Source organism: Suricata suricatta, chromosome 2, assembly GCF_006229205.1.
Source record: "Suricata suricatta isolate VVHF042 chromosome 2, meerkat_22Aug2017_6uvM2_HiC, whole genome shotgun sequence".
Classification (NCBI taxonomy): Eukaryota; Metazoa; Chordata; class Mammalia; order Carnivora; family Herpestidae; genus Suricata; species Suricata suricatta.
Genome location: NC_043701.1, coordinates 174,046,927 through 174,059,253, shown reverse-complemented (window position 1 = coordinate 174,059,253; position 12,327 = coordinate 174,046,927). Strand labels below are relative to the sequence as shown.

General features: G+C 42.2%; 1 protein-coding gene across 1 annotated transcript in view; it reads left to right on the top strand.

Moving 5' to 3' along the window:
- Positions 1-8: 8 nt before the first annotated feature.
- Positions 9-12,327, top strand: part of RAB11FIP2 (RAB11 family interacting protein 2) — a 41,047-nt gene continuing 28,728 nt past the window's right edge. The window contains exons 1-3 of the mRNA XM_029932663.1: positions 9-621; positions 6,250-6,692; positions 7,401-7,869. Coding sequence (XP_029788523.1) covers positions 269-621; positions 6,250-6,692; positions 7,401-7,869 — 1,265 coding nt within the window. The 5' untranslated portion in view covers positions 9-268. The remainder of the gene's footprint in view (positions 622-6,249; positions 6,693-7,400; positions 7,870-12,327) is intronic.

Below are 12,327 nucleotides of genomic sequence, written 5' to 3'. Positions count from 1 at the left end.
GCGGGGGTCCGCGCGGAGGCCTGGGCGGCGCGGCCGGGGGATGGTGGGCCCCTGCGCTTCTGCGGCGGCGAGGGCACCCCCAGAGCAGCCGTGCCCCCGGGCTGCCTCGGCCTGGCGCTTGACAGTGAGCCCTGGCGAAGTCGGGCAGCCGTGAGTTTGCCCGTCGCCGTGAAGTGCCCTTAGGATGCAGTGATTAAGGAATTAGGCTCTCCCTCCGGGAGGGGCACTGCCTGCGCTTTAGAGCCCGGTGCAGAGAGAGGAGGACAGGATGATGCTGTCCGAGCAAGCCCAAAAGTGGTTTCCTACCCACGTGCAGGTCACAGTGCTCCAAGCCAAAGATCTTAAGCCCAAAGGCAAAAGTGGCACCAATGACACATACACGATAATTCAGCTGGGCAAGGAAAAGTACTCCACCTCCGTAGCCGAGAAAACCCTTGAGCCAGTCTGGAAGGAAGAGGCCTCTTTTGAGCTCCCTGGACTGCTGATGCAGGGGAGTCCAGAGAAATACATTCTTTTCCTTATAGTTATGCACAGGTCCCTGGTGGGTCTGGATAAGTTTTTAGGGCAGGTGGCAATCAATCTCAATGACATCTTTGAGGACAAACAAAGAAGGAAAACAGAGTAAGTTATATAATTTACTTTGAATTTGGGGGGAGAGTAACTATATCTTATTTATGGATTTTCTGTTCTTGGAAATTATTTGTATAACTGGGGCGCTGGTTTTCGGACTGCAGTATGACCTAGTTTTAGGCATCACATTTGCCACAAATCCGAAGTAAAAATAGCCCCTGCGAAGAAATATTTTTTAAATGGAGTCGTTAATGATCCGTTACTCTCTCGTTTTTTGTGTAAGGTAAACATCTTAAATAACTGGATATTTTGCATTGAATTTTAAGTCAGTTGACACTGTTCCACTACTAATAGGAGGACTGGATCACAGTGTGAACCAAGTAAAACTTAATGTAGGTGTAAGTTGTTCTAAGCACTAAACGTTACAATTTGCCAAGAAATGGAACATCACAAAATGAAATCTTCCAATGTAAGGGCACATACCGAACTCTGAGGCTGTCAGAAGATAAATTTACCAAATTTAGAGCTCACTTGATTCCTTTCAGCTTTTATGAACACACTTGGGCCTTTATTTTAGCTCAGCCATCATGCAGGATCAGTACATCTTGATGGAGTCTAAAGCTGTTGAAAGGAAAAAAAAATTACAAGGGTGTACAAACGTTCTCAACCTTCAATACACACTAACATTTTTCTTTGAATTTGCAGTGTGTTGGAGATAGTGTATTACTTCGGAATCAGTTCTGTAAAGTTAGCATGTTGAGAGTCTGAAATGCTCTCAGATTGGAGACGATTCTGATGAAGTAATTTGAGGACATCCTCACTGTAAACATGACGTTTTACCTGTGACTTTTGAGCTTAGGATAGGTCTAGTCTCATTTAAAAAAGACTATAAGTTAACACTGGATTCTTTTTCTGATATAATTATTCTGATCTGAGAGACCCCTTAAGATAAATGGAATTAATGAGAGAGAAATATAGGTTGAATTTATAAGAGGACTGAAATTTCCAAAGCAGCTTTGGCGATTCCTTCTGTCATAACAAATGTATTTGCCCTTTTAAAAACTTTTTACAAGTGTGACTTCCTTGAGGTTCATGTTAATTTCTTGTATTTTAGAACAACCGTGTCTTAGTTATTTCCTTTACGTATCTTCCTGCAGGCTTCTCTTGGCTGGAGTTTTTATTTTTACTAACGATTTCTTTAAAAATCAGAACTGTATGTAAGAGTTAATGTATGAAGGGTAAAAGGGTAGAGAGATAAGTAGTAGGAATGCACGAGGAAAAATGGGAAACATGTAAACTAATCAAGAGATAACACTATATTAAGATAAAGGGTTTAAGAAACGTAAAGTTGAATATGTATCAGTGGTGTTGATACACACACACACACACACACACACACACACACACACAACTGATACCTGCGAAGTGGTGCTCACTTCCTTCTGAGAAGCTCTTCATCAGATTTAAGCTGAAAAATGGATAATCACCAAATCATTTGTTTCACATCACCAGCGTTGGATGACGGTTACTCTATAACACTTGAAGTGCTTTGAGTGTAAACTTTTAAGTATATTATAACTTGAAATTTTATGCTGCGTTTTTGGTACTTTTTATGTTATTGAATGACATTTTTCAGGCCTTCTCTTCAATATAGGTTTTCCGAGCGAAAGTAGGCCCAACTGTGAATCCAGAAACTCAGAGGATGAACCAACCTTTTAAAGTTCCTTCTTGTTTCACTCTTCATCTTTGGCAGCGTCCGTATTACAATAAACCTGACCAGAAGCAAACTCTCTTCCCCTAGGCTCCCTACCGAAATTCTCTGTTGACCACTAGCTAAAATTGATTAGAACTTCCAGGGGGAAAATGCTTTGAAATGTTATCAACAGGGCTTGTGATGTTATTGCTCATGAAGTGATTTTCATAGGTTATTAAATCCCATTTTCTTTGTGGATAAATGAGGACCATGTATTTGATGAGATATCTTTATTGGTAGTATTTCTAGGTTTTTTTTTTTTTAATATATTTAATAGCTTCCTTTTCCAGCACAGCTGTGCACGTGGCCCAGTAAGAGATGAACTTGAGCCACCGGTGTATTGCAAGAAAGATATTTAATATTCTGCGCAGTGCTGAGCCTTGGCGGCATGTCCCCAAGTGCTTTTTCGAAAAACGGTGTGAGTGACGAAGGCGACCAGCTGATTTAGAAGTCCCATGAAGCTGCTGGGTGGGACACTTACTACCCTTGACCCTGAAGACAAGTGTTTACAGCTCGTCTTCCAGTTGTGTCATGATAGGCAAAGAAGTATGATGGCTAAAACTGTTATTTTACGTATTTTTAGAATTTGAAATTAAATGCCTTTCTTTCTTTTTTTCTTTCTTTCTTCTTTTTTCTTTCAAGGAGAAGGAAAGAGCCAGAACTCTTCAAGTGGGGTGTGGAAAGAGCCCTTCTGTATCTCCCACTTTTATGGGTGTCTGGGTTGGTTCTGGCACAAGATTTAAGGAAATAATACAATGTTTAATAATAGAATGGTAAAATCGTTCCTGCTGTTATGTAATATCTATTGATTTTTTTTTTTTTTTTACAACAGAACTGGGTGATGTTGATTGTTTTTTTTCTTTTTAATGCTCATGAAAAGTAATAACAGTCAGTCCCAAGAGTTAGGTATGAGTCAAACACATGCAGATTTTAGGACTTTTGTGTGAGTCTCTGCAGAGCACCTGTGTCCTGGCCTCTGGCACCTTCCTGCCAATCTTGTCCCGTTTCTGACCACACAGCACCGATTGCTTGGGAATAGTTCCCACATGTGTGGCGGTGTTTGAATGTGGGCCGGTGCCCACTAAAAATTGAACAGAGGCCATACACAGTGGAAATCCAGTCCTCCAGAGGTGAAAAAAAATCAGCATTAATCCACTAAGTCCCAATTGCTGTGTCTTCAGTTTATCTTTTTGAAGCCTGATAGCACTTATTTAAGTGCTATCTCTGGAATGATTCTTGAAGGTCCTCATTAAGACTTCCCCGTTATATCACTTTGAAAACAAAGCAGCCAAAGTTATTTGGCATGCCTAAATTTTAAGTTTATATGTTCGTTAAAAGTGCTTTCCAGTTTTTTTTTCTTGAGGGGGGGCAGGATGGAAAATAAAACTGTGTTTACAGTTTGTATTCAAATACTGACTTGCTTGATTCTTTAAAGCTTACCTAAGTCTTTAGTGTTTCCTACCGTGAAATAAAACCATGTAACAACACACACACACACACACACAGAATTGTAGCTTGGCTGTGTGAAAAATATAGTTTAGAAAAAAATGTTCAATAAACATTAATTGAGTGCAAGGCGAACTGTCTTCAAGAACCTTACCCTCTAGCAATAGAAAACCCGAGTTCCCTTCCTCTTTGGCCGTCCCTGCCTCCCGGTTAAATAGAGTGTCCTGTGCCACGTGGCCAGCCCTGCCTTTAATGTTATGCACACGTGTGGTTCATCACGTAGGAGAGAGCAACTGTTTGCATGCAGATGTCATTCATCCGCTTGGGTATTTTCCTTATTGAACTTGAATCTGACATTGGGAAGTTACTTACTGTTTGTGCCTCAATTTCCTCATCTGTGAAAACTGGATGTTGAATTAGATGGTTGTTTTGGTCTTTCGGAAATTCTAGGAGTTTTGATTACTCTCACCCTCTTCCCTTTCTTGGGCTATTGGTTTATTGGTTTATTTTTTTTTTCCTCAGATTTGCTTTGCTTTGTTATATACACGAGAGTCCTACATGCTTAGGTTTCTTGTTTTGTTTTTGGTACATTTCTTGCAAAGTATATTCACTTATTTTGAGTTTAAAGCCTGAAATGTTACAGAATATTTCCTGTGGACCCTCCACCAGATGCATTTCTCCACCATTATCCCAAACTGGGAATTAATAACTGGGTATACACCTTGTTTTATTTCCAGGCTTTGTAAATGCTAAATTCTGTGTTGTTCAAGGTTCTCTATTCCACAGAGCTTATTGCTGTCATTCCGTATTTCTAGTCCCTGGGCCTTCAGATTTCACCATTTGCCTCAAGGGCTTTTCTCAGTTGAGGGTCTCTGACTAAGGCTTTCTATCGTAAAATATTTTGTTGTAAAATATTGCTTGCTTTGATGCAACTAAACCTTAATTGATTGTAATGCCTCAAATTAATGACGAAAATATTTCTCTTGTGTGTTACTTTTTAAGATGTAGCTGGTATATATGCTCTGTGCCAATTTTCTCTCCTGCCTGGAAAGACCCGTGAGCCAGTCTTCCACTTGATGAGCAGTAAACAGAAGCTTCTTCTTGGATATCATTTTAGCAACAAGGAGAGAAAGTACTAGTGTAAACTTAGAGCGGGAGTTCTTTTGTAGCTAAGAAAACGTGTTACACTTTGATTGATTAGAGCTGTATTTAAGTACTAACCTGTGTGCAGTTTATGCTCCAACGCTAAGTAATGGGGAAACACTGTAGGAACTTTCTTCTAGGCTTGATTTTGCAGTTTTGGGGGTCTGTTTTCCCTATAGAATGACCCCTTGTAACACCGACAACTGGAGACTCCGTGGATACAAGTACTGTGAACAAAACCAAAATAAACTTTGCCTCTTCTACAGTAGCCACCTCTTATCCACGGGGAGTCCATCCCCACACCCTCGTGGCTCCCTGAAACCGTGGCTAGTGCCCCACCCTCTGTGTGCATACCTGGCATAAAGTTTTATTTGTAAATTAGGCACGGTAAGAGATGAACACAATAGAGCAGTTGTAACACATGCTGTAATAAAAGTGATGGGAATGCGGTCTGGCTCTTCAGATCTCTCCTGGTCCTGTGATCACCCTTGTGGCGATGTGAGATGGTAAAGTGCTTCCGTATTGAGACGAAGGGGGCCAGTGATGTAGGCTTTGTGACCCAGCGCTAGGCTGCTGCTGACCTCCCGAAGATACGCCGGGGCCGTCTGCTTCCAGAACACGGCTGACCGCGGGTAACTGAAGCCGTGGGAAGTGAAACCGCGGATAAGGGGGACGCCTGTAACATCATTTGACGACTGGCAGCGTGGTTAAGCAAACTAAAAGCATAAGATTTGGCTCCCAGTACAAGAAGTGTCATTCGGTGCCGTTACAGTGGCAATAGCACATGAAGCAAGTCAGCTCTCCCCGGGGTCATTTGAGCTTTCTTTTTTCTTCACAGCCTTTACCGGAGTTACTACTAATTGTCACTTCCCATGTCATAGACATTTTTCAGATTTTGTTCAGGAGAAGGGCTTTGACTCACTTCGTAGGAATCTAAAGTCACATCACTTGTAGCTTCCGCAGTTTGCGAACGCCAGTGCAATGGTCTCCAATATTAACAACATTCTTTCCACAGTTTTTATAGAACTACATGGGGGTTGGGGCTAAATGTTTAATTATTGAAAATGCGATCATATTTAATTATTGAAAATGTGATCCTTTATCATTGTATAGTGCTCAAAAGTAGTTTGTATTGATGAATTCTTTCAGTAGTCTTTACCTTTCAGAAATGTTCCTAGGCCACTGGCGACACTTAGGTCAGACGAACACGTAACGGCCGTCGTGCTCAGAGTGCCTTGATTTGCAATAGCCTAACCTGAGAAGCGTATTTATACGTAACAAGCACCTGTCCTCTCTTCCTTACATGTTACAACCCGGTTTTTTTCCTTCTCTTTAAGGTGGTTTAGATTAGAATCCAAACAAGGAAAAAGAGCCAAAAACAGGGGTGAGATAAAGGTCAATATTCAATTCATGAGGAACAATATGACAGCAAGTATGTTTGACTTATCAATGAAGGACAAAACAAGATCTCCTTTTGCAAAACTGAAAGATAAGATGAAAGGCCGGAAAAACGACGGGACGTTTTCTGATACGTCTTCCGCCATCATTCCAAGTTCTCACGTGCCCGATGCCAGTACTGGATTTTCAAGTGGTGAAATGCAGATGAAATCCAAACCAAAAAAGCCTTTCCTTTTGGGTCCTCAGCGACTCTCGTCGGCACATTCAATGTCTGATTTGACTGGGACCCACGTGTCTTCTGAGAAACTGAAGTCTGGCCCCACTGGTCACACGCACCTTCTTGGACGCCAGACAGATTCCTTTGGAGCGGTTCTGGAAAGTGGTAAGCGATGCTCTCAGTCGTACCCTCGGTGATCCGAACCACCCTTTTAACTTTCAGAGTTTCACTTAGAAAATTAGAAAATTAAAACTTGCAATTTCGGGGCAGTTTCTAAGTTTAGTTATCAAATCTTCATGGAGTGCCGGCAGTGCTCACAATTGATGTGGTCCTCAGGCAGCATTGTGTTTATATCAGGTGATAACAAAATAAGTCCCAGTTTTTCATAGCCTGGATTCTTTTTCTTTTTCTTTTTTTTATCTACTGTTTCTTCAGTCTTGAAGAAAGCCCGAAACATAAATGAATATTCCATTTAATCAGAAAGTTCCTAAAAAAAAAAAACAAAACCTTGCATGTTCAGAAGTAGGAAAGTATATTTAATGCTAATGACAAAAAAAGTCTTTGAGAATTTATGGCAGCATCATGCCCCCCAGAACTCCCGATTTTGCCGTGAGAGTGGGTTTATATGATTGTTTCTTTCTGAGCTGACCAAATTACTGCTTGTCTAGCAATATGCTAATTATTAATAGCCTACCCACTTCAGGCTGCTATACTTTAGCATTTTAAGATTGTTTTCCTTGATGATTTTAAAGGTTAATATCTTTAAATAGCTAATTGCTCTCATTCTAAAAGCAGCAGTGTACACACAGAATGTGTCAAGTAGTGTGATGTAATGTGTCACTGATTATGTACTAACTACAAAATTGTTTGCAGGAAGTCTCAAATCTCCACACAGAAGAACATTAAGCTTTGATACTTCTAAAATGAACCAACCTGACAGCAATGTGGACGAAGGTGAATCGTCTTTCGGAAGACAAAATGACCCATTTACAAATGTGACTGCTTCATTACCCCAAAAATTTGCAACACTGCCAAGGAAGAAAAATCCGTTTGAAGACAGCAGTGAATCGTGGGACAGCAGCATGAATTTATTTCCAAAATCAGTTGAAGTAAGGAAAGAAAATAAAAGGGAGAAAAGGGAGAAAGTTAGCCTGTTTGAAAGAGTGACTGGAAAAAAAGAGAGCAGACGAGCCGATAAACTTAACAACGGGGGACCTGACAGCCCTTGTGACTTGAAATCACCCAATGCATTTAGTGAAAATCGTCAGGACTGTTTTGATTATGAGTCAACTAATCCGTTTACAACAAAATTCAGGGCTTCAAATATAATGCCATCTTCAAGGTAAGCCTGACATGGGGGAAGTTGGGCTATTTTGAAAAATACTGTACTTGAAAGTGTCAAATATCCCTTTTAAAATACTTGAATGTTTTGAATTCCTTTTATTTGACTCGAACAAAATTCTTATCTTAGTTTTGTAATTAATTGTGGAGCCAGGCAACGTTGCATACATCTTTGGAATTGAACTTTTTATCTTAGAAGGATAAACGATTCTTAATCCCTACCCTAGTCTATTTCTACTGACGCGAGCCAGAAACTCACTGAAACTTATGAAGACAGCAGCATAGCTTTTGATGGGGCATGGTGAGAGTGAATCACCAGTGGGTGTTAATTCAAGCCAGAAGATTAGGTGATCTGTTGTGTTTCTAGATATTATTTTCCAGGGATTAGTGCATAGGCTTCCTGGGGAGGATTAGCGGACCAGTAGCAACCCATGGGCTATTCTTTAAGAAATGCTGGCTCACGGTAAGTATTTCTAGTTTTCATAGTAGGTGTCAGGTACCTTTACCAAAAGGCTCTTTAGAAGTAGCTTTTGTTTGTGAATGTTTACTGGAATTTTGTGACCCATGCGGGTACTGTAAGTATATCAAAGTGTATCTCTATCATGATTTATAGACCTAGGAATAATCACGCTCATGATAATGATAAAGAGTCGATGTTCAGAATCTGAGTTCTCGGTGATGCATGTAACGGTACTCTTCTTGTTCCTTAGTCCAAGTTGGAACTGCGAATATACCTTTAAGTGAGAGTATGGATTTTGCAGAGGTACACCGTGGAACAGCCGATAAGGAAACCTTAAGTAAAGACTAAGATGACTGGATAGGAATCCTAAGCACTTATAGATCAGTATCATAGAGTGTCTGCCATGGGATACAGAATGTATAGGACAGGCAGTAATGTATGGAACGCAGACCTGAGCAAGAGCCCTGCCTCCCTACCCCTGTGGCCTCTGTAAACCTCCCCGTCTCCATCTTTGAAACAAGGAAAGGAATAGCTACTTGGTAGGACTGGACGATGACAAATTATACCTCAAGTACGTGGTATGATGCCAGGGCCCAGATAGGAAACCCGGGAATGGTAGCTGCTAGTCTGTTTTCTATACTGTCATATCACTTTATTCAAAACCAGTGCTTTGTCTTGTCCCACTGTAAACAAAAATACAGCATTAACAAGCATCCCTTTAGACCGGACTTTTCCACCTGTCTTCCTATCTCCTAACGATGCGTTAAAGTAGGCATTTAACATTTTCAAGGGAAACGTTCCTTTCATTTAGCAATAAATATTTGCTGTGGCTTTACAAAGTATCCCGTTTTCCTTATAAACTACACCCCAGAGAAGTAGACTTTTATCATGTGGAGTTAATGATTTATTGAGGGGTCCGCAGCTCTGCCAGGCAGCTGTCAACTATTTTATCTTGGGATTTTACATAGAATATTGCATATATTGTGTTCAGTCCTAAATTACGGGGGTAAAGAGGAATATATTTGCTTCTCCCTGCTTTCACTGGACTTTTTTTCTTTTTGAAGAAGATAATTAAAAACAACTGTCTGAGCTAATGTAGCGATTGGATAATTTATATAATTTTAGAGTCAAAAGCAGGAAAAGTGGGAAACGATAGGAAAGTAATGTTTTTAAGTTATGGCAGCATGTGGAAAAATAAGTGTCCTCAGCTCCTTGATTGCCCTTTACTTGGGCTGTTTACATGGACTGCCACCGATTTGAAAAGTGAACGTGGCATTTTGCCAGATTTGGGCTTTGGGGGATTTCAGCACAAATGCTGTTTCTATCAAAATTAGAGCTGTTTCTTGATATATGCATAAAATGCTTGTAAGTTGTGTAAAAAAAAGCCCAACATTTTAAAATTTGAAGTCTTTCTCTTCTTCATATTCTTTGGGATGCCAGGTGTGAGGACTGGGAAATCACCCTTCCTCTGTGGACAGACCAGGTTTGTGGTAAATGTAATACATTTGCAATGAAAGGGTCGTGGGTCGCTCTAGTTTATAGTGTAAAAGAGAAGGATTGACTATAAATAGATCTAGGAAAAGAATGCAGTTCAGACTTCCGGGAAGCAGCTTTATCTCGAGTGGAATTTGGAGAATACGATGGAGGTGGTTTTATCTTCACGTAACGGTTCGTTCCTGTTTCTCATCCCGACATCAGCCTTTGGTTATAGGAGACGGTTTAGATTTCTCACGTTAGCGTCTCAACCAGATGCACTTTTGGAGCTACAGGCTCCTATCACCAGGATGTGTGCTGTGGGTTATTTTTTCCAGTCATGCCAAATTGATCTGTGTAGAGTCTCCTGGCTTCTAGTGACTCGTGTCCGCGAGAATGCCAAGCAGAGTTGAGGGTGAACGGGGTGGCTGTGGACCTGGGTCGTGTTCTTTGTGACGTCGCGAGTCACCTGTGACCGCAGGTCCAGGGAGGCCAGGGTACTGCCCTGCATGTGCATAGCGTAGGATTAAAAGTGGAGAATGTTCGCGACTCCAGAAAACTGCAAAGGACTGAGGAACACTTTCTGAGACCATCAAGGATTTTGTAGTTCTTAGTAAAGAAAAAGTGAAATCCACCTGAAGAAATCACCTTGTAAACCAGACAACTATCATATTTTGCTTCTGTTCTTGGAATAGATCCTGCAGTCTTGCATCAAACTCATAGGAGAAATGAGTCAAGCTTTTCGTTGGATTACTCCCAACAAAGAATGGGATTCTTTGAAACTCTTTCCCCGCAGTCACTAATTCGCAGTCTCTTTGGTCTCCCTGCCCCTCTTCTCAGAAGCCCGGCCTCCTCTTTCTAGGGAGGTGGGGCGGGGTAATCATGCATGTGTTGCAGCATTTTCTTACATAAGTCTTACTCTTTATGCGCATCCCGGTGTTCGCTAATGCAGATGGTTACGGTTTTCCCTCCCACCACCGTGGACAACTTGAGGGCAGTGCCTGCCTGTCATTCATCTTTCTGCCCCGAGTTCCAGCCTGACGCTTGCTAGGTAGCAGGTGTTAGAAAAGACATTTTTGAATGAATGAACACACAGGGTAGCAGACCGATTTCCTAAAACGTGCTTTTATTCCTTCGGTCTCCTCTTCCGGCCCTGGGGTGGGCTGCAGAGATCCAGATCCCCAGGGATGCTGAAGACAGAGCCACAAAGGCAAATACCTATGGCTTAGTGTTATTCAGAACCTAAGTGAGTTTAAAGGACTCCTGAAATGTAATATTCATACCCTCAATAGCACATTTTCTGGAGTTTCGTAGGACCTCAGTGTTAGGCACGTTATCAGCTGTAATGTAAGAACCCCAGATCTCAGCGGCTTATCACCCATTGCTCCGTGTTGTTGCCACCTCACTCACGATGCCCAGGACAAGGGACACCACCGGTGGTTTGCTCCCTGCAGCCATTCAGCGCCACCCCGTTATTCCAGAACCAGGCTCTTCCTTTCTTCTGCCACCATTTACCACCTTGTCGCCAAGGTCAGGCGGCAGGCAGAATGAGTGGAGGGTCCCACACAGCACACTTTTATGTGCCAGGCCTGGCTGTGGTGTGCGTCACTTCTGCAGCTGTCCCCTTGGCCAGAGCGCAGTCACGTCCCAACCTCAGCGCAGCCAGTGAAGAAACCCGGCTCAGCAATGGACCCAGGAGAAGCTGAATGGGGTGTGGTGAGTACACCGCATCGAGTGTGTGGTCTGGGCCACTTCTAAAAAGTCTGGATGCCGTCTAACGCTGGCATGCTGCCAAAGTCCTACTGCACAGAGCCTGGAAAGTGTAGCTGGAATTCTCGTCATTTTCAGGAAAATGTTTCATCGCTTTATGATGGGTATCGAGTTGTCTGTGATGTAAAGTCGCTGCTACATTTGCTTTTTAATGATAAATCACAGGTAGTTTGGCATCATCAGTATCAACTAATGTGTCGTGTGGTTCACCCCGCAGTTTGTAAAGCCATGTGTGTCTGCATCAGCAGTGTATAAGTTTCCAAAAACAAAAACCCTGCGGGTTTGTGTAGCATTTTAAAAAAGTTGTTCACAGATATTTCTTCTTTGACATTGGGCTGGTCTTCCAAAGGAATGTGGAAATGGTGGGTGTGTTCAGCAAACAAGATGCCCTTTTTGTTTCAAACAGAGACACAGCCAGCCCCTTAGGCGGGGACATGTGACGAAGTTCTGGCTTACTGAAGAGTTAGCAGAAGAGTTGTCTGCCACTTCCAGGTCTGGCCATGAAAACATCCTGTACGGTCATCAGTATTGCTCTCCTCCTCAGTACCTTGGACCAGGGGGTTGGCGGACAAGGCTCGGGGGCCAGATCAGGCTTGCCGCCTGTTTTTGTAAATGTTTCAGTGGGGCACAGCCTGCCCGCTGGTGTGTGGGTACTTTAGTGCTACAGCGGTAGAGTTGAGTAGTTGTAACAGAGACTGTATGGCCAGCGAGGCCAAAGCCAAAGATAATTTATTATTTGGCAGTGTACTGAACTAG